Source organism: Notamacropus eugenii, chromosome 3 (genome assembly GCF_028372415.1).
Source record: "Notamacropus eugenii isolate mMacEug1 chromosome 3, mMacEug1.pri_v2, whole genome shotgun sequence".
In the NCBI taxonomy this organism is placed as follows: Eukaryota; Metazoa; Chordata; class Mammalia; order Diprotodontia; family Macropodidae; genus Notamacropus; species Notamacropus eugenii.
The window spans coordinates 215,099,469-215,123,950 of record NC_092874.1 but is presented as its reverse complement, the minus strand read 5'-3'; the positions used below and the strand labels follow the sequence as shown (position 1 = coordinate 215,123,950).

The following is a 24,482-nucleotide window of genomic DNA, read 5'->3' as shown; positions in this document are numbered from 1 at the left end:
TCTCCTCTCTCCTCTCTCCTCTCTCTAAACTGAGGTGTGAGATTTGACTTTATGTGCTGAAATAGCCTACTGGGGATTTTTGAGTTTACCTCTTTAGGCTTGTTAGAGATTGTGTGAAATTTATGTAAAAATGACTCGTCCCTGGGGAATCGGATTTTTTTTGTTGCTTTGATGTTAGGGGAAAGGGGGGCGTGATTTGTAACTTGGAATTTGGTCTTGAAGTTCAGAGCTACCTTCTTCTCCCTCCCCTCCCTAAACCTGCTAGTACAAGTTTCTGGTTTCTGCGTTTGTGAATGAGAACTTTGTGAATTCTGAGCTGAGGCTATAGAATGATTTCCCCTTCTTCTTTCACCCACTCCATGCACTAGTAGCCAAATATGAGGCTATGACAATTTGTTAAGAAAATGAGAAAATAGTTTTAAAAGTTGGTTTATACAATATAGATGGAATTGATTTATATGGTAATTTGTTTGACTATTATTGTGGGATCTGTGGATCAATCGTAATTTGATAAGAAACGTAGTTTCTTAACATTCCTTTTGGAAGCATAGTTTCTTAACTCATGCTAGTTGTGTAATGTTAAAAAGTAGGACATTAGAGAAACAGCAAGTTACCTTTACACATTTTAGTATGCTGTTTGTCAGTTTTTATAAGGTTATTATGTTCAAAGGATTTTATTCTTGGATCCACTGACTCCATTTTGAAACACTTTTTCATTAAGCTGTCTAGACTTTATATTTTCATTATGCCATATTGACCTAGTCTCAGTGCCTTTCTGGTTTTATGTGAACAAATATGCATTCACTTTCTGTACAAAATTCAGGATGATTATTTTTATTACTTTGTGTGAATTGTATGTTTAAAGCTAGGAAGGGAAGAAAAGATTTGAAGTTTTTAAGAAATACGTAGTTCTTCATTCTTGAAGAAGACTGTGACTTAGGAAAGATGGTGTCATGATTTGCAAGTGAATTGAATTTAAGTGAGACAGGGTTGTGCAAAGCCATCAGCCTCTCTCTGCTCCGGAACCATCTGGGTTCAGTGGCAAGATATAGACCAGAACTACTGGAGATGGCCCCAGGAAATACATTATATGAGCTTAATGGGTATGAATGTGATTTGTTTTTTCTTAAAAATGAAATCCGAAAAATGTCACTATAAAATGATGGTCATGTATTATGGCACAACTGTGAACTTGTTGGTATTCACTTTAGAAACAACTCTACCACCTGTAAGTTATAAGCAATGAAACCTGCTATGTGAGGTGGAGCCTCTTAGAACTGTAATTTTGATTTTCACTGACTTTGGATCTAGGAAAAGCTGATTAAATAATCACTGGGAGGGAAATGCCATGAGCTCACAGGGATTACTCCCTATGCATTATATCAAGCAGATATAAAATTCTGGGAAGGTTGAGAACATGGTCTTATGAAGGTAATGTTAGAATCATCCACACTCTATTTATCGTCTGCCACCATTTAGCTCATTGGCCTGGCCATGAGATCTTTTTGACTGTGGATTTGAACTATGCATGAATTGCTTGTGCCAAAAAAGTATTTGATGTTTTACTTGAAATAAGAGAGGTTTGTCCTATTACACCTTTGATAGGTTAGTCTGTGACTTTGCAACCACATTCCTTCAACTTTCATGAATCTGATATTGTCAAAAGGATTACAAGTGTTTTATGATAAATCTTTCTTACTTTATGTTCCCTGGTCCCAAGGACATAGGAGATTAAAACTTTATCCATTTGGACTTTTCTTGTGTACAGTGTCAGGCATTGGTCTGTGCCCAGTTTCAGCCACACTGTTATCCAGTTTTCCCAGCAATTTTTGTCAGACAGTAAGCACTTGTCCCAGAAACTGAAGTTCTTGGGTTTATCAAATAGTAGACTGCCATAATCATTCACTACTGTGTCTTGACTACCCAGCATATTCCACTGATCTACCCCTCTGTTTCTTTACCAGTAAGTACCAAGTGGTTTTCATGATTGCTGCTTTATAATACAATTTGAGATCTGGTAGGGCTAGGCCACCTTCCCTAGCATTTCTTTTCATTAGTTCCCTTGATATTCTGGACCTTTTGTTCTTCCAGATGAATTTTGATATTATTTTTTCTAGCTGTAGAAAACAATTATCTGGTAGTTTGACTGGTATGGCACTGAACAAGTAAATTAATTTAGGTAGAATTGTCATTTTTATTATATTGGCTTGGCCTACCCACAAGCAACTGATGTTTTTCCACTTACTTAGGTCTGACTTTATTTGTGCCAAAAGTGTTTTGTAATTGTGTCTCTGGATTTCTTTTGTCAGGTAGACTCCCGGATATTTCATTGTGTCTCCCGTTGCTTTAAATGGGATTTTTCTTTCTATCCCTTGCTGTTGGGCTTTGTTAGTAATGTATAGAAATTCAGGTGACTTATCTGGGTTTATTTTGTAACTTGGAATTTTGCCAAAGTTGTTTTTAATTTCAAATAGTTTTTTACTTGATTCTCTGGGGTTCTCAAGTATATCATCATATCATCTGCAAAGAGTGATAACTTAGTTTCTTTGCCTAGTCTAATTCCTTCAATTTTTTTTTCTCTTATTGCTACAGCTAACATTTCTAGTACCCTAATGGACATTCTTGTTTCACCTGTGATCTTATTGGAAATGCATCTAGCTTATCCCCATTGCATATAATACTTGCTGATGGTTTTAGGTAGATACTGCATATTATTTTATGGAAAGTTCCATTTATTCATATGCTCTCCAGTGTTTTCAGTGGGAATGGGTGTTGTATTTTGTCAAAAGCTTTTTCTGTATCTATTGAGATAATCATGAGGTTTCTGTTAGTGTTGATAAGATCAATAATGCTGATAGTTTTCCTAATGTTGAACTAGCCCTGCATTTCTGGTATAAATCCTACCTGGTCATAATGTATTATTCTCATGATAAGTTGCTGTATCTTTTTGCTAATATCTTATTTAAAATTTTTGCATCTATATTCATTAGAGAAATTGGTCTATAATCGTATTTGTTTTGCCTCTTCCTGGTTTAGTTATCAGAACCATATTTGTATCATAAAAAGAATTTGGTGTAAGACTCCTTCCCCAATTTTCCCAAATAGTCTATATAGTATTGGAATTAACTATTCTTTAAATGTTTGATAGTACTCACTTGTAAATCGATCTGACCCTGGAGATTTTTTCCCCAGGGAGTTCATTGATGGCTTGTTCAGTTTCTTTTTCTGAGATGGGATTATTGGAATATTCAACTTTCCCTTCTGTTATTCTGGGCAGTTTATATTTTTTTAAAATAATCATCCATCTCATTTAGATTGTTGAATTTATGGGCATACAGTTGGACGAAGTAATTTCTAATTGTTTTAATTTCTTCCTCATTGGAGGTTAGTTCACCCTTTTCATTTTTGATGTTGGTAATTTGGTTTTCTTTTTTTGTTGTAGCTTTTTCAGCTACATGCCCAATTGATTGTTCTTCTCTTTCTCTATTTTATTCATGTAAACATTCAGAGATATAAAATTTCCCCTAAGAATTGCTTTTGCAGTACCCCATATGTTTTGGTAGGTTGTCTCATTGTCATTCTCTTGAAGGAAGTTGTTGATTGTTTCCACGATTTATTGTTTAGCCCACTTCTTCTTTAGGATTAGATTATTTAGTTTCCAATTAATTTCTGGTTTATCTTTCCATGGCCTTTTCTTACATATAATTTTTATTGCATTATGATTGAGAAGGATGCATTAATTATCTGCCTTTCTGCACTGGATTGTGAGGTTTTTATGCCATGCACTGCTGACAAAAAGGTGTATGCCTTTCTATCCCCATTCAGTTTTCTCCAGAGATCTATCATATCCACCTTATCTAGAGTTTCATTCACCTCCTTAACTTCTTTCTTGTTTATTTTGAGGGGATGCGGAGGTTGAGGTCCCCTACTCGTGTAGTTTTGCTGTCTTTCTTCCTATAAACTCCCTTAACTTCACCAAGAATTTGGGTACCATACCACTTGGTGCGTGTATGTTTAGTAATGATACTGCTTCATTGTCTATGGTGCCTTTTAGCAGGATATAGTTTCCTTCCTTATCTCTTTTGATTAGATTTAATCAAATTAATTCTAATCTCAGACAAAACAAAAGCAGAAATAGCATTGCTACCCGTTTTTTTACATCAGCTGAAACATAATATATTTTGCTCCAGCCTTTTATCTTTACCCTGTGTGTATGCTCCTGTTTCAAATGTGTTTCTTGTAAATAGCATATTGTTGGGTTATGTTTTAATCCATTCTGCTATCTGCCTTCATTTTATGGAAGACTTCATCCCATTCACATTCATAGTTATGATAATCTGTGTCTTTCCCTCCATCCTATTTTTCCCCGTTTATGCTTTTAGTTCTCCCTTCTCTCTTACCCTTCAATAGTTTTAATTTTTGACCACTACCTTCCTTACTCTTCCTGCCCTTCTTTCAGCCCCCTCTCTTTAACTTCCCTTTAACCTTACTACTTCTTCCTTCCCTTTTAGCCTCCCCTCTCTTTTCTTTCCCCTTTCCCCTCCTACTGCCCATAGAGCTAGTTAAGATTTTTATACTTAACTGAGTTTGCTGTTCCCTCCTTGAACTAAATCAGATGAGAGTAAATCTCAAACAGTGCTCATCTTCCTCCCCTCTTTCCCTCTACTGTAATCTGTTTTTGTGCCTCTTCCTGTGATGTAATTTATCTTTATCTGCCTCCTTCTTTTCACATCTTCCTTCACAAGTCACAATCCCTTCTCACCCTTAAGTCACATTTTTATCATCACATCATTTAATTTATACGCACTTCCTCTATGTATATCCCTTTTAAATATAGTAAATTACAATTCTCAAGATTAACAAGTATCATCTTATAGGAATGTAAACAGTTTGTTCATATTGAATAACAAGGGTTTTTGGTTTTTTTTTTTCTGTTTACCTTTTTATGCTTCTCTTGAGACTTGAGTTTCAATATCAGATTTTCAATTGAGCTCTGGCCTTTTCATCAGGAAGGTCTAGAAATTCCTTATTTCATTGAATGTCCATCTCCTTGCCTGAAATACTATGTTCAATTTTGCTGGGTGATCCTTGGTTGTAGTTCCAGTTCCTTTCCCTTACGGAATGTCATATTCCAGTCTCTCCAGTCTTTTAATGTAGAAGCTGCAAAGTTATGTATGATCCTGATTGTGGTTCCTCAGTATTTGAATTTGTTTCTCTTTCTAGCTGCTTGCAGTATTTTCTCCTTCACTTGATAGTTCTGAAATTTGTCAACAATATTTCTTGGTGTTTGCAGTTTGGGATCTTTTTTGGAGGTTATCAGTGGATTCTTTCAATTACTATTTTGCCCTGTGGATCTAGGATCTCTGGGCAGTTTCCCTTGATGATTTCTTGGAAGATATTGTCCAGGCTCTTTTTTTTCGTCATGGCTTTCCAATAGATCAGTAATTCTTAGATTTTCTCTCTTGGATCTGTTTTCCAGATCAGTTGTTTTTCCAATGAGATAGTTTGCATTTTTTCTATTTTTTCATTCTTTAGATTCTGTTTGACTGATTCTTGATGTCTTAAAGAGTCGTTTATTGTCTACTTTCCCAATTCTAATTTTTAATAGCTTGTTTTCTTCAATTAACTTTTGCATCTCCTTTTCCATTTGCCCAATTGTTCCTTTTAAGAAGTTATTTTCTCCAATTGGGTTTTGTACTTCCTTTTCCCATTTGTCCAGTTTTCTTTTGAAATTCTTCCAGGATTTCTTTCTTCATATTCTTAAAATCATTGGCCAGTTTTTCTTCTACTTGTCTAATTTGGCTTTTAAAATCATTCTTGAGTTCTTCCAAGAATGCTCTTTGGGCTTGAGACTAGTTCATAGTATCCTCTGAAGTTTCACATGAGAGTACAATCTGAATGCTGTCTGTCCTCTTTGGTATTCATGTTTTAGTCCTTATCCCCATTTAAAGATTCTATGGTCTTTTCTGATTTGCTTCTTGCTCGTAATGATCACCCTTTTCCTGACTTTTAAAGTAGATCCCTGCTTCTGGGGCACAAGGGCCCTCTGTCCCTCTGTCTTGTGGTTAGAACTTGAGACTCTTTTGGCTTGCAGCTAAAATGCTGCAGCTTACTTGGTGCTGAGCTGACTGGTGTGCCAAAGTAGAGTCCAGGTAAAGTCTTTTTGAGTTTCCCTGGAGTTACCTTGGAGCTTTCTGTGTGAGGTGTGGAGAAAGAGTGGTCTGGCTGCAGGAGGTCTCCTCTTTTGAGCTAGAGCACAGGCAAGCTCAGTGGTTTGGTGAACCCTGTCTCTGATAGTGTCTTCCCAGTTCCCCTGGCTGTGCTGAAGGATGCCTGGGATCCTGGTGTTAACACTTACGGACTCCACCCCCTGGAGCTCAGGATCTCCTCCTGGTTCGCTGAGGTGAGGCTGTCTAGGACAGCTCCAGTCCTGCACTGGTCCCCTTCAGCCACAGCAAGAGGGACCCCCTCTTTGTGGTTTTCCTAGCCTCATGGACTAAGAATGTTTACCTCTTTGGCTGATCCCACTATTCCAGGCTTTTTCCTTTGGAAATATTCTCTGGGTTTTTCAAGGTCAACAAGAGGATGGGGATAGCATTTACAAATCACTCTGCCATCTTGGTTCCCAGAAGTTCAAGTAGGTGACTTACAGACAATCTGCGGGTGCTACTGTTACCTGGGTTCTGCGCTTCTCTCTCACATAGTTCCACTGGACTCCCATTCTGGGCTATGTTTTCTCCTTGACAATATCTTGAAAGATGATGTCTTGAGCTCTTTTTGATCATGGCTTTCAGGTTGTCCATTAATTTTTAAATTGTCTCTTCTGGATCTATTTTTCCAGGTCAGTTGTTTATCCAGTGTGAACACTGTTATTTTTTAAGTTTTATTTTATAATTTCTTGATTTCTCATGTAGTCATTAGCTCCATTATAATTTGTAAGGAATTATTTTCTTCAGTGAGCTTTTGGACATCCTTTTCCATTTGATCAGTTCTGTTTTTTAAGGCATTCTGCTCATAGGCTTTTTGGACCTCTTTTGCCATTTGGGTTAGTCTATTTTTTAAGGTGTTATTTTCCTCAGTATTTTTTTGTGTCTCCTTTATCGAGCTGTTGACTTGTTTTTCATGATTTTCTTGTATCACTCTCATTTTTCTTTCCCATTTTTCCTCCACCTTTCTTACTTGATTTTCAGAATCTTTTGAGCTCCTCCATGGCCTTAGACCAATTCCTATTTTTCTTGGAGGCTTTTGAATGTAGGAGCTTTGACTTTTGTAGCCTTCTTTTGGTTATGTGTTTTGACTTGTCACCAAAGTTAGATTTTATTGTCTGATTTTTTTCCCCATTGCTTGCTCATTTTCCTAGCCAATTACTTGACTTTTTAGCTCTTTGTTAAGGTAGATCTTAGCTTCCAGTGTGAAGGGTGTACTATTTGAAGTTTCAGGAGTTTGTGCAACTGTTTTCAGAGATAGTTCTTAGGGACCTATACATTTTCAGTTCTTCCAGGAATGTAGGATCAAAGGTGAGATGTTTACTTTTCTCCTGGTCTGTGCTCTGGTGTGTGAGTGACCACAAGCACTCTTTTCTGCCTTGGAACAGTGAGGAGGATTACTTCTTCACCATCACCTCAAGCTCCACCTTGCTAGCACATGTCCTTGCCCCAGGACCACCACCCAGGATTGTGACTCAGATCTAAGCACATGCAGAGTGAGAGAATCCTGCCTCCATGCCAGCAAAGAGAGGATCATTCCATCCTCCCACCATCTCTGGGCCGAAATCTCTGCAGTCTGTCTCCTGGGGCTGGGGTCAGACTGCATTTCTCTCTCATCCAGATCCCAGAGACCTTTCTTACTGACCTTCTAGGTTGTCTTTGGCCTTTGTGGGTGGAGAAGTCTGGAAACTGCCACAGCTTCCAGTGATGTGTTTCCTTGAGGCCTACTCCAGCCCTGTCTGTGCTGGCTCTGCCTGCACTGGACTGTGCTCCTGTCTCAGACGGGTACAACAGACCTTTCCTCTTGAACTTCCAGGTTGTCTGTGGGCTGGAAATTTGTTCACCCTGTCATTTTGTGGTTTCTGCTGCTCTAGAATTTGTTGAGTCCTTTTTTTTTTTTTTTTTTTTTTTTTTTACAGGTATTTTGAAGGGTTTGGGAGAGATCTAGAGCAAGTCCCTGCTTTTACTCCGCCATCTTGGCTCTGCCCCTGGGAGTCAGTTCTTGACCCATCTGGTATCCTTGAACCTCAAGCCTCACAGAATTATTCCCTAGTTTAAGCTAGTCTTAGGGTGTGTGGCTCTGGCCATCATGACTGAATTTTCTTAGCTAAGTACTGGGGAGAATGATCTGGCAAAGGAACTATAACTTTCAAAAGTCAATTCAAGCTTCTTCTGAAGTTTAGTGAACTCTTCACTGTCTTTGGAAAAGTTCTAGGTGTGAATTTTTCAGTTCTTTTTTTGAAGAGGATGTGTGGGAAGTCATCAAAACCCCTTAGAGCCTCCTTTGAGACGTGGAGCAAAGAATCCAATTTTAGGAGCATTTTTAGAGTAATGCTTAAAGGAATGGCCTCTGGATTTCAGTGCCACTGATCCAAGTGTGAAAAAGATATTTGAGGGGAAGCACAGGAAGAATGCTAGTAATGAAGAGCAGCAGAGGTTAATATTAAAATGGAAGAGATGAGAGGTCCAAGACTATCATGGACAGGGCAGGGTGAATGAATAGAATACTCTTTTTAAAATTAATTTGTTTTCAGTGTTCTACAGTCACTTCCATAAGTCTTAGATTTTTCACCCCTCCCTCCCACCTTCCTCCCCAAGACACCGTACAATCTTATGTGGGCTCTACCCATACATTCTTATTAAACACATTTTCACATTAGTCATGTTGCATAGAAGAATTAAAATGAATGGGAGAAACCATGAGAAAATTCAGAACAAAACATAACACAGAAGAAAATATTTTGCTTCATTGTTTGATCCAATTCCATAGTTCTTTGGATGTGGAAGGCATCTTGCCTCAAGAGTCCATTGGGAATGGGGCTAACTCTACCTGAAAAATTCCTTGCACATTGTGGTTGTTACTGTGTACGAAGTTCTCCTGGTTCTGCTCCTTTCACTCTGTATAAGTACTACCAGGCTTCTCTGAAGTCTCATTTTCATCATTTCTTATAGCACAGTAGTATTCCATTACATTCAACAGCTTGTTCAGCCATTCCCTAATTGATGAGCATCCCCTTAAGATTAGAATGCTCTTAAGGTGATAGGCAACACAGAATGTTTTCCTCTGGAGCTGTAACACTAGGGAATAATTGAGGATTCCTAAGCTTTCAGATTCAAGATTCTTCCTTCAGTCAACAAGTTTTTCTTTGAGGCCTTTCAATTTCGACAAGGTATTTTGTGTTACAGTCTCTTAAATTAATCTTTGATTAAGAAACTAAGGAATTCTTAGTTTCTTAAGGTTTCAAGGTGCCTCAGAGATGATTTTTGTCTAAGTTTTTAGGATAAATTAATCTAGGATCACTCATTTCCATCCTGGGTGAGAAAAATAAAATTACTCTTAGCTAGGAAATTGCAAAGTTTTTGATTAACAAGAGTGTACATGAAGTATGCCATTTTCTTAATGGGGGCAGGGATAGTTGTACTATTATATCTCTGTTGGCCATACTTTTTCCCCCAGTGACTAAGAACAGAACCCCATCCCTTCATTGGGCAGGGTTCTACTAAATCAGTGCTTGTCATTTGTTAATTTTTTGGCCTCTTTGGTTAGACTTTGGTTTCAAGTCTTCTTTCTGTGATTTGGAGTAATACGCCTAAGGAATCTTAATTGAGTATGCTGAAACTAACCTTTGAGCAAATACCTATGTATTGTGTTCCTGTGATGGGTATAGGATGCAACCTAGGATGCTTGGTTTCTTCTGGCCATGTAAGTAGTGAACTTTAAAGGATGTTTCCTTACCTTTTTGTATTGCAGCTGCAATCCAACATAGAATCTCTTCTGTGGGTATGGAGGCATTAGTAATCTCAGTGGAACATCCAGAATTGCTATGATATAAGCCAAGACCATACATTTTGGTAGGTAAGTTGTTCAAAATTTATCACTAGCATCTGTGAAATCAGGGAAAGTTGTCCTACAGGAGAGTAGTCTAGAGAGAGCTGTATAACTTGTGGAGTATGCAGTTAGAAAGAAAAGGGGTTCTTTCTTTCCTTGAACAGAAGTTCTAGTTTCAGCAGTTCTTAGGGCTAGAACATTTCTGTTAACTGCGAACAAGGAAAGATCACATTTGCCCTCATTTAGTCTCTGATTTTCCACTGAAGTGATAGTTTTTCCCAGAGCAATAGAGCCATCTGGCCAAAATACAGTTGAAGCTATATGGGGCAGTGAATGATTTCTTAAGGGCAAATACTGCAGAGTTGGGCAAGAACTGTCATTTTTCACTTATATCCATAGTGTACATGGAAAAATGTTTGTATTGAATTTGTTGAATTCTTTTGGTACTCTTTCCTAAAAAGGAGTTTTGTACTTAAGATCATTAAAGAGATAAAACATTTTTATGAATCAAATCTGCCTTCTCTCCCTTAAAAACAGAATCAAAACCTTTTACAGTATGTATAGTTAGTCAAAACAAATTCTATATTTACCATGTTCAAGAAAAATTGTCTCATTGCATTCTTGAGTCCTTCACTTTCCCCATTTTGAGTCTTATGGAATTGTGATTTGTCATGATACTGATCACAATTGTTTTTGTTTACCATAATGTCACTGTGTGAATTTTTCTTCTAATGCTATTCATTTCTCATTGTATCAGTTCATACAAGTCTTACCAGGTTTCTCTGAACCATCCCTTTTCATCCTTTCCCACTGTACAATAATATTCTGTCATATTTGTTATAATTTGTTTATCCATGCTCCAATTTATAAACACAACCCCTTAGATTCCTATTCTTTGATACCTCAAAAAGATTTATAAAAACTTTTGTATATACTTTGTTTTGCTTAGGTCTTATCCTTCCCTTAATCTATCATCCCTCTAAGTTCTCCTTTCTCTTTTCTTCCAGTTGTGTTTGTGTGCCCAACTGTGTGTGTGTGTGTGTGTGTGTGTGTGTGTGTGTGTGTGTGTGTGTGTGTGTGTGTATTCCCTCCTTTGAACAGTTAAGATGGGAATGAGATTCAAGTGTCAGCCTTTCTCAATCCTGATCCCCTCCTCCTTACTCATGCACCCTGATTATGTAAGACAATTTTCCCAGCCATTCTTTTCTCTTCCCTCTTCATCTCTTTCCATTCTTTTCTTTAGATCATCAAGATATAACAGAACCACTCCTGGTTCTTGACTAATTAGTCTCCCCTTATCCCTGATTATGTTAGTGTTCAGAGGGACATTACCCATCTCCTCATACTCGAATATTAAGCAGCTTAACTTTTTTTTGCTCATGTTTTATGTTTTCCATTTGAACTTCAAAGCTTCACTCACTTTTCTTTTCATCAAGGAAGGCTTGGAAGGCCTCCGTTTCATCAAAGGCCCATTTTTCCTGCTATAACATTATGCACAGACTTGCAGGGTAAGTTATTCTTGGCTATAAGCCTGTGTCCTTCAGTATCCTGTAACAACAGGCTCCCTGCTCCTTTATAGAGGTGACTAAATCAGGTGTAATCCTGACTATTCCTTCTTGATATTTGAATTCTTTCTGACTGCATATAGTATTTTTCCTTTCACTTGGAAGCTCTGAGTTTTGGTAATGTTACTGGAGTTTTAATTTTGGCATTTCTGCAGTGACTTTCTGTTTTTATTTTGTCCTCTGGTTCAAAGAGATCTGGGGAGTTTTCTTTTAAGATGTCTGAAAAGGATGTTTAGATTCTTTTTTTTTGTTTGTTTGTTTGTTTTGGTCATGGCTTTCAGGGACCTTTATTTTTAACTGGTTTCTCCTTGATCTGTTTTCTGTGGTTTTTTCCCCCCATGTGATAATCTTCCCTTTTCTTATTTTGGTTTTTTGACATGTTTTAATATTTCTTCTCTCATGGAGTCAATAGCTTCTGGTTTCTTATTCTAGAGCTTTCATTTCATTTATAAAGAACCATTTTCAATTCTTTTGCTTAAACTATTGCTTCACCTTTTCCCATGTTGTGTTTTTCTTTGAGGCTTTGCTTTGTAGATGTTTTGGAGTCCTTTTCATCTTTTGCTGTGTCTTAGATATCCCTGTCACCATAATACCTTTTTATGGTGGAGTTCTTTTTTTGTTTACTCATTCCTTCAGTCTGTTTTCTAATTTTGGACTTTGATTGGAACTTTGATGTTAGTGCTACGCTCTGCTTGTTTCTGGAGAGGAGGGGGTATGGGCTCCTCCTGTTATTATTTTCTTGGAATTTTGAGTATTCTGTTAGTCCATAATCTCAGGACAGCTTAGTCTGGAGATCTGCAGGCTTTTCAGTACTCCCTGAGTGGTCTGATCCAGTAGTTTCAATTCTGCCCTTCTTGATCTGAGCTCTACAAGTTCTTGACCTGGGTTTGGGTGTAAATAGCAGTAAACTGTTGCTGTACTTAACCTTTGTCATACAGCTGGGAAACTTAGTTTAGAGTGACAGAACTGCAGGCTTCTCTCTGATCAGGCATTCCTGCCCTGGTTATTCCTTTGTAGGCTCCAGACTGGGCTGGAGACTCAAAGTGAGACCTTATTGCATATTGTGAGCCACACTGCTATTCCTTGTTTTTAAACCTTTCTATGCACAGCCCAGGATCCATAAGTGCTCTTTAACCAGGGAATATCACAAGTAGGCTGTCCTCTGCATAGTTGGCCCTGGATCTGTGATCTGGAATTGAGTAGGTAATGGGCACCAAAGCTTAGCAGCTGGCACCTGTTCCAGTGAGAGACTTTCTATTGGTCTGGTGTACAACTTCTTTGTACTGGAGTGCTCATGTAGAGAATGTCCCCAGTGTCAGCCAATCTTTCTTTCTATGCCAACCTGGGCTAGAAATGTGACTCACTGTTGACATTCTTTTGGATTTCCCCTTCCTTATTGGTATGATGTGGTGTTTTTTTTTTCCCCTCAATTTATGTATTTTTAGTTTTCAGCATGCACTTTTATAAAATTTTTGAGTTATAAATTTTTCTTCTTCCCCTTCTCAAGACAATAAGCAATCTGATATAGGGTATACATGTATACTCATATTAAGCATATTTCTACATTAGTCATGTTGTGAAAGAGGAATCAGAACAAAAGGGAAAAGCTACGAGAAAGAAAAAAAGTTAGAAAATAGTATGCTTCAATCTGCATTCAGATTTCATAGTTTTTTCCTCTGGATGGTGGATTGCATTTTCTATCATTAGTCTTTTGAATTTTCTTGGATGATTACATTGCTGAGAAGACCCAAGTCTCTCAGAGTTGATCGTCATGCAATGTTGCTTTTTTTGGCCTTTGGGCATAGTTCCAAATTACCCTCCAGAATAGTTGGATTAATTCACAATCCCACCAACAATGCATTAGCATTCCAATTTTCCCATGTCTTCTCCAACATTTGTCATTTTCCTGTTTTGTCATGTTTGTCAATCTGATAGGTGTGATGTGGTACTCAGAGTTGTTTTTATTTGCATTTCTCTGATCTGTAGTGATGTACAGCATTTTTTCATATGATTATAGATGGCTTTAATTTCTTCCTCTGTAAAGTGTCTGTTCATATTCTTTGACTAGTTTTCAATTGGCTAATGACTTGTATTTTTATAAATTTGACTCAGTACTTTTTCTGTTTTAGAAATGAGGCCTTTTTCAGAAACACTGGCTATAAAAATTGTTTCCCAGGTTTCTGCTTTCCTTCTAATATTGGATTGCATTGGTTTTGTTTGTGCAAAACCTTTTCAGTGTAACATAATCAAAATTAGCCATTTTGCATTTCATATTGTTCTCTATCTCTTGTTCAATTGTGAATTCTTCCCTTCTTTATAGATCTGACAGGTAAACTATTCCTTGTTCTTCTAATTTGCTTATGGTATCATCCTTTACATGTAAATCATGTACCGATCTCATAGGGTATGAGATGTTGGTTAATCCCTAGTTTCTTACAGATAGTGCTATACTATCTTCCAGTTTTCCTACCAGTTTTTGTCAAATAGTAAATTCTTCTCGAGTCTTTGGATTTGTCAAATAGTAGATAGTCTTCCTTTCCCAGATTGATTTTTTTTCATTTGGACTTCTTTTTAAAAAGGGGCCATTCTTTGCCTCATTTCTTACCTAACCTTAATCGCTGAATAGGTATTGTCTCAGTCAAACTGAGACCTGGGAAGGACCATAGCATTCATTAAAAAGCTGTGGTCTTGACCCATTGCATGTGGGCCCATCTCTAGTCATCCTGATTTATGTTTTGCTACTGAACCCAGATGGCTCCAGAGGAGAAGGTGAGGCAGATGATTTTGTACAACCTTCCCTCACTTAAATCCAATTCACTTGCAAGTCACAGCATCACTTTCCTGATGTTCCTCTTCAAGAAAGAAGGACAAACAACATATACTACTGAGTCTTGTGTACCTAACCTATTCCACTGATCCATCACTATAATTTTGATGATTGCCTCTTTATTTATAATAAAATTTTAGATCTGTTAGAGCTAGGCCACCTTTCTTTGCATTTTTTCCCCATTACTTTCCTTGATATTCTGGACCTTTTGTTCTCCAGATGAATTTTGTTATTTTTTTCTATATATAAAATACTTTGGAAGTTTGATAGCTTTTGGTTGTTTGATTAAGTAAATTCATTTAGATAGAATTGTCATTTTTATTATTAGCTTGGCAGTTGATATTTTCCTAGTTGTTTAGATCTGGCTTTTTTTTTTGTCTTCGTATAGCTCCTGGGTTTGTCTTGGCAGGTAGACTCCCAAATATTTTATATTTATTGTCTATAGTTATGTTAAATGGAACTTCTCTTTCTTTCTCTAGCTGTTGGGCTTTTTTGGTCATATATAGAAATACTGATGATTTATATGGGTTTATTTTATATCCTGCAGCTAAAATTGTTAATTATTTCAAGTAGTTATTTAGTTGATTCTGTAGGATTCTCTAAGTAGGCCATCATTTCCTCACTGTCTATTCTAATTCCTTTGATTTATTTTTCTTCTCTTATTGCTAAAATTGACATTTCTAGTACAATATTGAATAATAGTGGTGATAAAGGGCATCCTTGTTCTCACCCCTGATTTATTAGAAAAGCTTCTTTCTATCTAGCTAATCCCCAGTTCAGGTAGTGTGAGAACTTAGAAAGACCTTAGCTGCATGCTGGACTGTCTCCAGTTGATCTATATTATAATCTATATAAAATGATCTGTATATAAAATCTATATAAAATGATCTATATTTGGCCATTGGACCCAGATGACTGGAGAAGAAAGGGAGGCTGGTGACTTTGCACAGCCCTCCCTCACTCAGATCCAATTCAGTTGCAAGTCGTGTGTGTCATCTTCCTGATGTCATGGACTTCTTCAAGAATGAAGGAGAAACCACACACCACAAGGTTTCCTTGAGAGTGCCAGATGCTCAGGACTCTAGTCTTAAGTCCCCTGCCTCCTCTTCTTACCTTACCCTGTTATTAAACCTCTTAGTGTATTAATCAATCTATGGAGTAGCATTCTCATTATTTTATAGGAATTCTTTACCCCTCTAGATTCTTCTAGGAACACTGACAAGAAGTAGAAGATCAAGGGGGCAAAGGAAGTGGTAACTTTCCATTCATAGACATATTTAAGTCTCAGTATACTTGTAAGTTAGGGCATGAGACATTACTTATAGTGTGGAAAAAAATGGGTGAAAAGGAACCTATGTAATAATTTAGTTTTACAATGGAAGCAATATTTCACAACCAAAGGAAGGTGTTATTTCTTTAATCTCTTCTCTGGGGCTAAGATTCATCATACATCATTATAATTACTTAGTTTTTAGCTTCCTTTCAGCATTTTTATTTGCTGTATTTCTTGTTTTACATTGGTTCTATTTGTTTTCATATCATCAATTCATACAAATTTTCCTAGATTTTTCTTGAGTTCTTAATAGCCATTTTTTCCCTTTGTGACTAGATTCATAAATTAGGTTCCTATATTGGATATCTGCTTTGCTAATGATTGCCCCTTGAGGGAGTAGGTCCTAGAGTGGGATGTGTGGGTCAAAGGGTACTTTTTCACACATAACTCCAAATTACTTTCCAGAACCAATAGACCAATTCACATCTGTACCAAAAATGTATCTACTACGGCCCTTCCAACACAGGTGATTACATCCTTCATCCTTGGTAGTTTGGAAGTAAGTGTATGGTAGATTTCTCTTTTTAATGGTAATTTGGAACATGTTTTCATGGACAGTCAGTCATTAGTGGTTTTCAGTTCTTCAGAGAACTACTTGTCCTTTGGCTACTTATTTATTCGAGAATGGATTGTAGTGTTAGAAATGTGCCAGTTGCTCATAAGTATGTTGTATGTCAGACTAGTGATGTTTGATGCAAATATTTTCCCCCCTCTTCTAATGATCAACTTTTATCTTTTATTTAGTTATGAATTCCAGTAGGTACAATTGAAAAAAAGTTGTAAAAAAAGAAAATTGTAGAAAATGTGTTATTTTTTTCATAGTGCGACCTTTTATGGTTTTATTGGAACCATCTTTCATTTAATTTTTTTGTTGATGTTATTGATTTCCTTGTTTACTTCAGATTTTACCATGATACTCTATTCCTCATTTATTAGTTCTTTTGGCGTAATAGTATGGACAGTAATTTGTTTTTTAAAATAATTTCCACTTTTTTGCTATCATAAAAATGCACTGATATTTTGGTGTATATAAGGCCTTTCTGTCTTTGATCTTCTTAGTAAAATACAGTGGATATTAGAAGTGAATACCCTGAATCAAAGATTAATCAGTAGATTAATATTTTTGTTTCTAATAGTCCCAAATTATTTTCCATCATAGTTTAATTCACAGCTCTACCAAGTTTGTTCATGTGTCTGTCTCTATTGCCAAAGACATTTCAACACTGACTATTGTTGTCTTTTATCCTTTGGTAGTTTGGATATGAGGTAAAATCTAAGTTATTTTAACATAAATTTCTGATTGTTTTGGATTGATTCTTAGTCTTATTTTTATGTTAATTCCCTATTTATTGTGGATATTAGGCTTTGATTTTGATATTTGATGTAAAGATTCCCTCCCTTCTCCCAATTTATCAGATTCCCTTCTAGCAGTCTTAATGCTTGTGCAGAGGAGTTTGAATTCTAATCTTTATTTAATTAAGAATTCCTCTTACTGATCTGAAAGGTCTTACTTATATCATGACCTTTATGATGTTGCTTTTTAGATGATTCTGTTATAAATTTTTCATAGCATATAGTAGAAGATTTAGTCTTTTCAACCAACCACTTATAACTTAACAGTTTTTACTGCTTCTTTTTTCTAAAACAACAAAATGGTTTCAGCAGCAAATGCTGTGTAAAATATTTTTTGTTTGTTTGTAGCATGTGGTCTTGCTTTTGATAACTTATTTAGCTGTTTGATTGTAGGCAAGTGCATTTAACTCAGAGGTTCTTTTTTTTTTTTGTCCCAGATTTCTGAGACTGTTTTTAAATGTATAAAACAATATATAGAGTTACAAAGGAAGCCAATTATTTTAAAGTACAATATAAAAATATTTTTTAAAAGGAAGTTCATGGCTCTCAAATTTTCAGTGGGAAACTTTTGTTCAACTTATTGTAACCACATGTTAATTTTTAACTTGTTTCCTGAATGTTTTCCAATGTAGACATTGTTCTCCCACTGTTCTCCCACCATTCACAGTTGAAAGTAGTACCAAATCAACCAGATCAGAGTTCACACAGATCACTTGGAGCTCCAAGAAACTCTTGGTTAAGTTTTTCAGTGAGTGATTCTGTCTTTTTCAGCAGAGGATTGTCTGGTGTGACATCGCAAACTAGTGTTGGAGGTAGCGTACATAACTACAAGTAAAATTCTATACTTTGTCTAGCTACTTCTTAAAATCTAGTGTAAAAGCCTAAAACATTGGCTTGTATTCAGGATTCAGGAAGAACCTGTTTTCAACTTATTTCTTCCGTTGTAGATGTGACACTTTTGCCCATGGTCACATCCGTATTGTGAAGAAGCATTGGAGTAATTTTTTTTGCCAGGACCTTTTAAAAGTGCATTAATTTTGATCATCTGTGAAACTTTAAATTGACATTTACCTTGTGTTTATTTATCCTTTACCTTTCCTTTGTCTGGACTGAAAGGGTTTTGTTTTTTTTTTTTTTAGTGTTGGCCTTATTTAGTTTCCCCTGCAGTCTTTCTTCCTTTAGAAACCAACTAGTTTCATGATCCTATGATAGAGAAAATGGTGGAAATACAGTGAACAAAAGTTGAATGTTTTATAATAGCCAGATTTTTTTTCTCAGTTTAGTGTCTTGTCATAAACTCTTTAAGGAGCAATTTACTGGAAAAAGAATAATTTTTTTCTTGTCTTTCAGATTACTGATCTTTAAAAATTAGCTGATGTGGACTATACTGGCACATCTTCAAAAGAACAATGGACTGGAATACCAAACCAGAAGATAGTGCTGCTCTTCCATCCTATTTAGAAAGTCAGTCAAGTTTTCTGAAAAAAGCCTTAAGTCCACATACCTTAACGCCTCAGAATTCTTGTAACTATTCTAGAAATAATCAGGAAGTATTTGTTTGCTCTAACAATAAAAATGCAACTTTACAGTCACTGCAGTATCAAAATATTGAAAGTCCTAAAAATCCTCAGCAAGCCTCTCATCCAGATATGTCTGGTAGGGTAGTCATCCCAGAAACTTCCACTGAAAGAATTCCTTATTCACAGTTGAAAGTAGTACCAAATCAACCAGATCAGAGTTCACACAGATCACTTGGAGCTCCAAGAAACTCTTGGTTAAGTTCTTCAGTGAGTGATTCTGTCTTTTTCAGCAGAGGATTGTCTGGTGTGACATCGCAAACTAGTGTTGGAGGTAGTGTACATAATGCCCTTAAATCTCAGGACCAGTATGTCTCATCAAATACCTATACTATGCAGCTACAGATGCTTTCATCTAATCCTTCAAAAGTTCCTTCGTTGTATCCAGGAAGTCAAGCATCTAATTTATATTCAGCAGAACAGCAAGTCGGTTGGGTACCACCCTGTACGTCCAGTGGACCAGCTCTGCCTTTTCATCAACCAAGTCAGTATCTTGATTCACACAGAGCTGTAGTAACCAATTTATCTAATACAAACATTCAAAAACAACCCACTATTTCAGCTACGCCATTACAGGTTACAAATAATCAACTTTTAAACCCTACTGTAGCTGTTGCAGCACCTCCACCACCATATCCAATGGTACAGTCACGACAATATGCAGCTATTAGTACAGTTACTGAGACCAGTAATAGAAATCTTCCTAATTACTATTGTAGATTAATCCCACCATTTCAAAAAAATAGTCAGTATTTAGCTCAAAATCCAGCTAATGAAGTTGTACATACTCAACAAGTACAGCTTTCTGAACCAAAAAGAGTTTTTGGAAGAGATTGTCAACAACAGTGGCAGAACACTAATGAAAACAGCCATCAGAAACTGAATGTTGAAACAAACTATCCCTTTAATGAACCAGGCAATTCTTTGGCGGTTGGTGGAATACCTCACTATAAAAACAAGCAGATTAGAACAACTCATTGCGATGCCTCCTCTGAATTAATGAGCAGAATCCCAGGACCAAGTAACCAGATAAATAGTCATTCTCTTGGAGAAGGCAATGGTTTTCTTGGGAAAAATAGTGGTTCTCTCAGGGAAGGTAGTAGTAGTACCTTTGTAAAAGGTGGTGGTTCTCTTACAGAAGGTAGTCATTCAACTAATTCAGACATTGATATATCAAAAGAAAGTGATTCCAAGATAACAAAAGAAGGATTATTTAGGGATATAAAAAAGTTACTGGCAATGAAAAATGAATTTTTGAAATTAGCAAAAGAAATTAAAATTAAAAAATCCTTTCTTTCTGAAAGTCAGGATAAAACACTTAATTCTTCCTTGCCACAGAATCCTGCTACGGCTCTGCAACTTCCTTCTAAGGATCAGTCTTTTCCACAGTTAATGTCAATTAATTCAGAACATCAACCACTGACAGTAATTCAGTCTACAGAAAATACAAATAAAACTAACAACACATGGAACACTAGTATTAAAGAAGTAGATTGCAGCAGACAGATTAATCAAGGCAATTCAGTCTTGCCAAATTCAGTCTGTTCTGGAAAATTGCAAACAGAACATGTAAATGCTCTTTTTCAAGAACCCTCGCCTGTGTGTCAGAAAATCCTATCAGCTGTTAATCCTGTACACACACTTGGAGATCAGACCCCCTTAGATTTTAATAAAGGTGATAGATTTGACAGACCTCAACAATCTGCAGATATGATGAAAACTTCTGTTGCCCAACAAAGACAAAAAGTTTTGAAAAATAAAGAGGACAATTATAAACTACTTTCTCATCTCCTTAAAAGCAATAATACAACTTTAGATTTTACTCCCAAAATAATGAATCAGGAAACATCAGCAAAAGTTGTAAGTGAAAATATGCAAGACTGTAATAAATCTATCCATTCTGTAGTAAAACAAAAAACAGAAGTCACTAGTACTCAATCACAATTCAAAAACACAGGAATTCCAGTGACTACTTTCTCAAATGCAGATGGTTTGGATAATTCTATTAAACTGAAAGACAGGACTTCAGTTTTGCTTAATGGGAAATCTTGTACAAAGGATAATAATTACTCCATGGAAGAGCTAACAGCATGTCTTGCATTATGGAAAAAAGCACCATCAGAATCTGCTAGCATTCAAAAGTGTGACAAATTAGGAAAAAACAAAGTATCAGATGGAACGTCATCTCCTACAGCTATAAGAAACACAAATGAAACAGTTTTACCAACTGTGAGTGTTCCTGTGGGTCACAAACTTGAATCTGGAAATTTAAATTTGACAAAGGGGATTGAACTTCAAATTGCCGTGGTTTCACCTTTAATCCTTTCGGAGGTAAAAACATCAAGTGACCAACCTCAAAAGCCAATTAAATCTTCATTCGAATCAGTGTTTCCAGTTATTCAAGAAGGCAGTGTGTGTAGTTTGCAAGACCAAGCTAAAGAAAAAGCAGTTGCTTCAACAAATGTTAATACTGTTAAAGGGACAGAAATTTCTGTTGCAACAGATAATTTTGCACAGATTAATAAGTTTGATTCAAAATCACAAGACAAAAAATCGTCTGGAATAGTGCATTCAAACATAAACTCAAGTTTTTCATCTGAAACAAAGAAAGAAAAACTAGGCAACTCTGAGCCACTCCTTTCACATTTAGAAAAGGACATCTGTTCTCCCAACAATGCAAACAGCTCAGGGCAAGGTATAGAACAAAACAAAGAAGATCTAATCTCAAAGCAGTTGTTGGGTGATACTCCGATGAATGATGACTTGTTACAAATTGCCAGTGTCTGTTCTCTTGTTGAAGGTGATATGTTTTATAATTCCCAAATAGCCAATATGTTCAACTGTGTCCCTTCAGCACAGATTGATAAGAAAGAGGCTTCTTTACCAGACAGCACTGCAATTGATAATAAACAGCTTAATGAGAAGTTGAATCAGACCAAGTTTGAATCTGTGAGTAATTTTAAAGGGCAAAATTTGCTGAAAATTACTAATTCCCTACCTAAATTATCTAATGGGACAAAAACATTGGGGACTTCAGAATCATTTAAGTTAAAGAATTGTGAAACAAATGACAGAATTGCAAAAGTAAAAAATGATGTGGAACAAAATATTGAGAAGATGGAAATTGTGAGTAATAATAGTTGCTCATCAACTGATCATCAGTCAGATCTTAACTCTAAGGAAATTGCTGATGTATCCAGCACGCATTTCACCAAAGAGCCTTTATCTTGTATGGTCCAAAATATTGAACAAGCAAACAGTGAGATTATTTTTGATGAGGCAGCATCTGTGAAATATCTAGATGACCAGTTGTCTGAACTTGTAGAAGAATTTCCTTATGGTATTGAAAGTGCAGACACACACAATATGCCAATAGAAAATAGAAATTCATCATTGCAACTAACCATGAAGCCAGTAACTAAAGATAAAGAAACCAGTATCAAAGGCAACTGTGACTCTGAAGATCCAGTAAACCAAATTAAGATTACAATATTGAGCTCAGAGCGCATGAAAGAATTGTTCCCTAAAGAGAATAAAGAAATCTGCAAGGAAGATGACAACCTAGACAAATTGGAAAATTCTCAGAAAAAGGAATCAGTAACAGAAGTCCAAAATCATTGTGGTTCATATGCGAAAACTACAAGCAGTAATGCCAGTCAGGATTCCACGGTACCCTCTTCAGGAAAAGATGATGTTCATTGCTGTGCGTTAGGTTGGCTATCTACAGTTTATGATGGAGTGCCCCAGTGTCTGTGTGATTCTAGAAAGAAAATTAAAACAGAAGAGAAGCTTGAAGGCCAGAGTTCTCTTTCAGAAAACTTCTGCTATAAAGGAGACCCAGCTACTGATGGGACCATTCTTGATACAAAAATTAATAGTTCATTAAAGAATAATTTGCAGAATTCTCCAGCATATCCTGAAGGTAAAAGAAGTTTGCTTGAAATGGAACAAGATGAAATAAAATGTTCACCAAAGGGCATGGAAAAAGAAAAAACTAGTTTTTCTTCTGGGAAGAAAGCAGCAAAATGTAATGAAAGAGATTCTGAAGGAAATGCACAGAAGATATTTAAGGCAAGAAACTTAATCGCTTTAAATGGAGAAAAGAGAAAATCACATTTTTGGTCAATTAAAAACAAAGAATTTCTTAAGAAGGAAAGTTCTTCAAGAGATGTATCAACAGAGAAGTTAAAACGGAAATTTAAGTCAGGGTGCTCAAAGTTTAAAAATCCCAAATGGAAGTTGGAACAACCTAGTATATCTAATATGGAGCAGAAAAAGAAAAAATTAGAGCTAGAACAGAAAACATTTATAGTAAATGGGTCTAAGTTGTGTGAATCTCTCTCAAGCACAAATGAAGAAAATTTTTGTGAAGAAAAAACCTCTACCGATGCAAAGTCAACAAACTTGGAAAGAAATGTCCACCAGAACATAATGAATACTTTAAATGTGAACTTGAACTCTACAAAGTCTAATGGTAGTCCATGTATTAATAAAATCTTGTCTTCTCAAGATTATTTTCAGAGACAGAAGCAAAAAGAAAAAGTTGGTAAAAGAGACTTAAAGCAAAGGCACGAAAACGAGAAATTTAAAAAAAATAGGCCACATGTTTCTGAATATACATGGCGAAACAAACTCACTATAAAACTGGTTAATTGTGCAATATCAAATGAGGGACACAGTGTACGGAAATATAAAAGGGCATTAGACAATTTAGCACACCATAAGAAAGCCACTAAGTCTCACAGACGCAAGATCCATCATTCTAAAGAGTCCAAAATATGTGGCATTGCAAGGAATGTACAAGAAAAAGCTGGTGAGAAACAGCTTGATAATGTTGCTATTTTAAACAGAAAAATTAACAAATATAACCAAATTCCTCTCCAAGGAAAGGATCAAAAGGAACAAAAGAAACTCTATTTGAACAGAGTTGCATTTAAACGTACTGCACAAGAAAGTATTTGCCTGACAAAATTAGACTGTTCACCCAGGAGTTCTGTGAATCAAATTAAGTGTGGTAATGATGATAATGGGTCCAACCAAGATTCATTTTCACTTGAGAAGGATAAATTTGAAAAACCCAAAATGCTAGAATTTAAATTATGTCCAGAAGAACTATTTAAGAATGGAAACAGTGAAGAACATCCAGATTTTAAGTCTTTTCCCAGGAAGGAGCAAGTTCCTGTGCAAGGTATGGCATTTTTAAAAAGATGATTGCTTACATAAGGTAGTGATTCAGTTACCCAGTTTAATTACAATTGAGAAACATCACATTTGTAGTGGACTTGGAATCATTAAGAGACCTGGGTTCAGATCCTGCCAAGGACGTTTAATTTGCTGTGTGACAGTGAACCAGGCCCTTAACTTTTACTCAGTTTCATCATCTGTAAAATGTGTATAATAGCTAGTATTTACCTCAGTAAGGCTGTTGTGAGGTTCAAATGGCATAATACTTTTATAAATGTAATATTGATACTGTAATCAGCTGTGTGAGAAAGTTTTGTGTTTAAAACAAATACTCTGCTAGCAACTAAAATTGTTCTTTGGTAGACTTTGTTTTCTAGCACCGTTTCTTCATCTATATATTCTTATTTTGCTATATTAAAAAACTAATGCCCCACAACTCTAAAAGTAAAGTTGTCATAAATGTTACGTGAAATAGTATGTAAAAGTTCCAGTATGTCTATTGTTAAGAGAGATGTGTTGTATTAAAAAGGAAAAAAAAACATTAGCAAGGGAAATTGTACTTCTTGGGGTTTTTGATAGATTATTTTATTTTAATTTATCATAAGACA

The 24,482-nt window shown here is 36.1% G+C and overlaps 1 protein-coding gene across 14 annotated transcripts in view; it reads left to right on the top strand.

Annotated features, from left to right (window-relative positions):
* The window catches only part of RESF1 (retroelement silencing factor 1), a 50,795-nt gene that overhangs the window by 21,496 nt on the left and 4,817 nt on the right, over nt 1–24,482 (top strand). For 6 of the 14 annotated variants that reach the window (XM_072654355.1, XM_072654365.1, XM_072654357.1 and 3 more), the window contains 2 exons: nt 9,958–10,062; nt 18,464–23,878. In XM_072654355.1, the coding sequence (XP_072510456.1) occupies nt 18,523–23,878 (5,356 nt within the window). In that variant the 5' untranslated portion in view covers nt 9,958–10,062; nt 18,464–18,522. Of the gene's footprint in view, nt 1–5,607; nt 9,377–9,957; nt 10,063–18,463; nt 23,879–24,482 lie in introns of those variants that run through there. The other 8 variants (XM_072654360.1, XM_072654367.1, XM_072654362.1 and 5 more) reach the window with 4 other exon arrangements.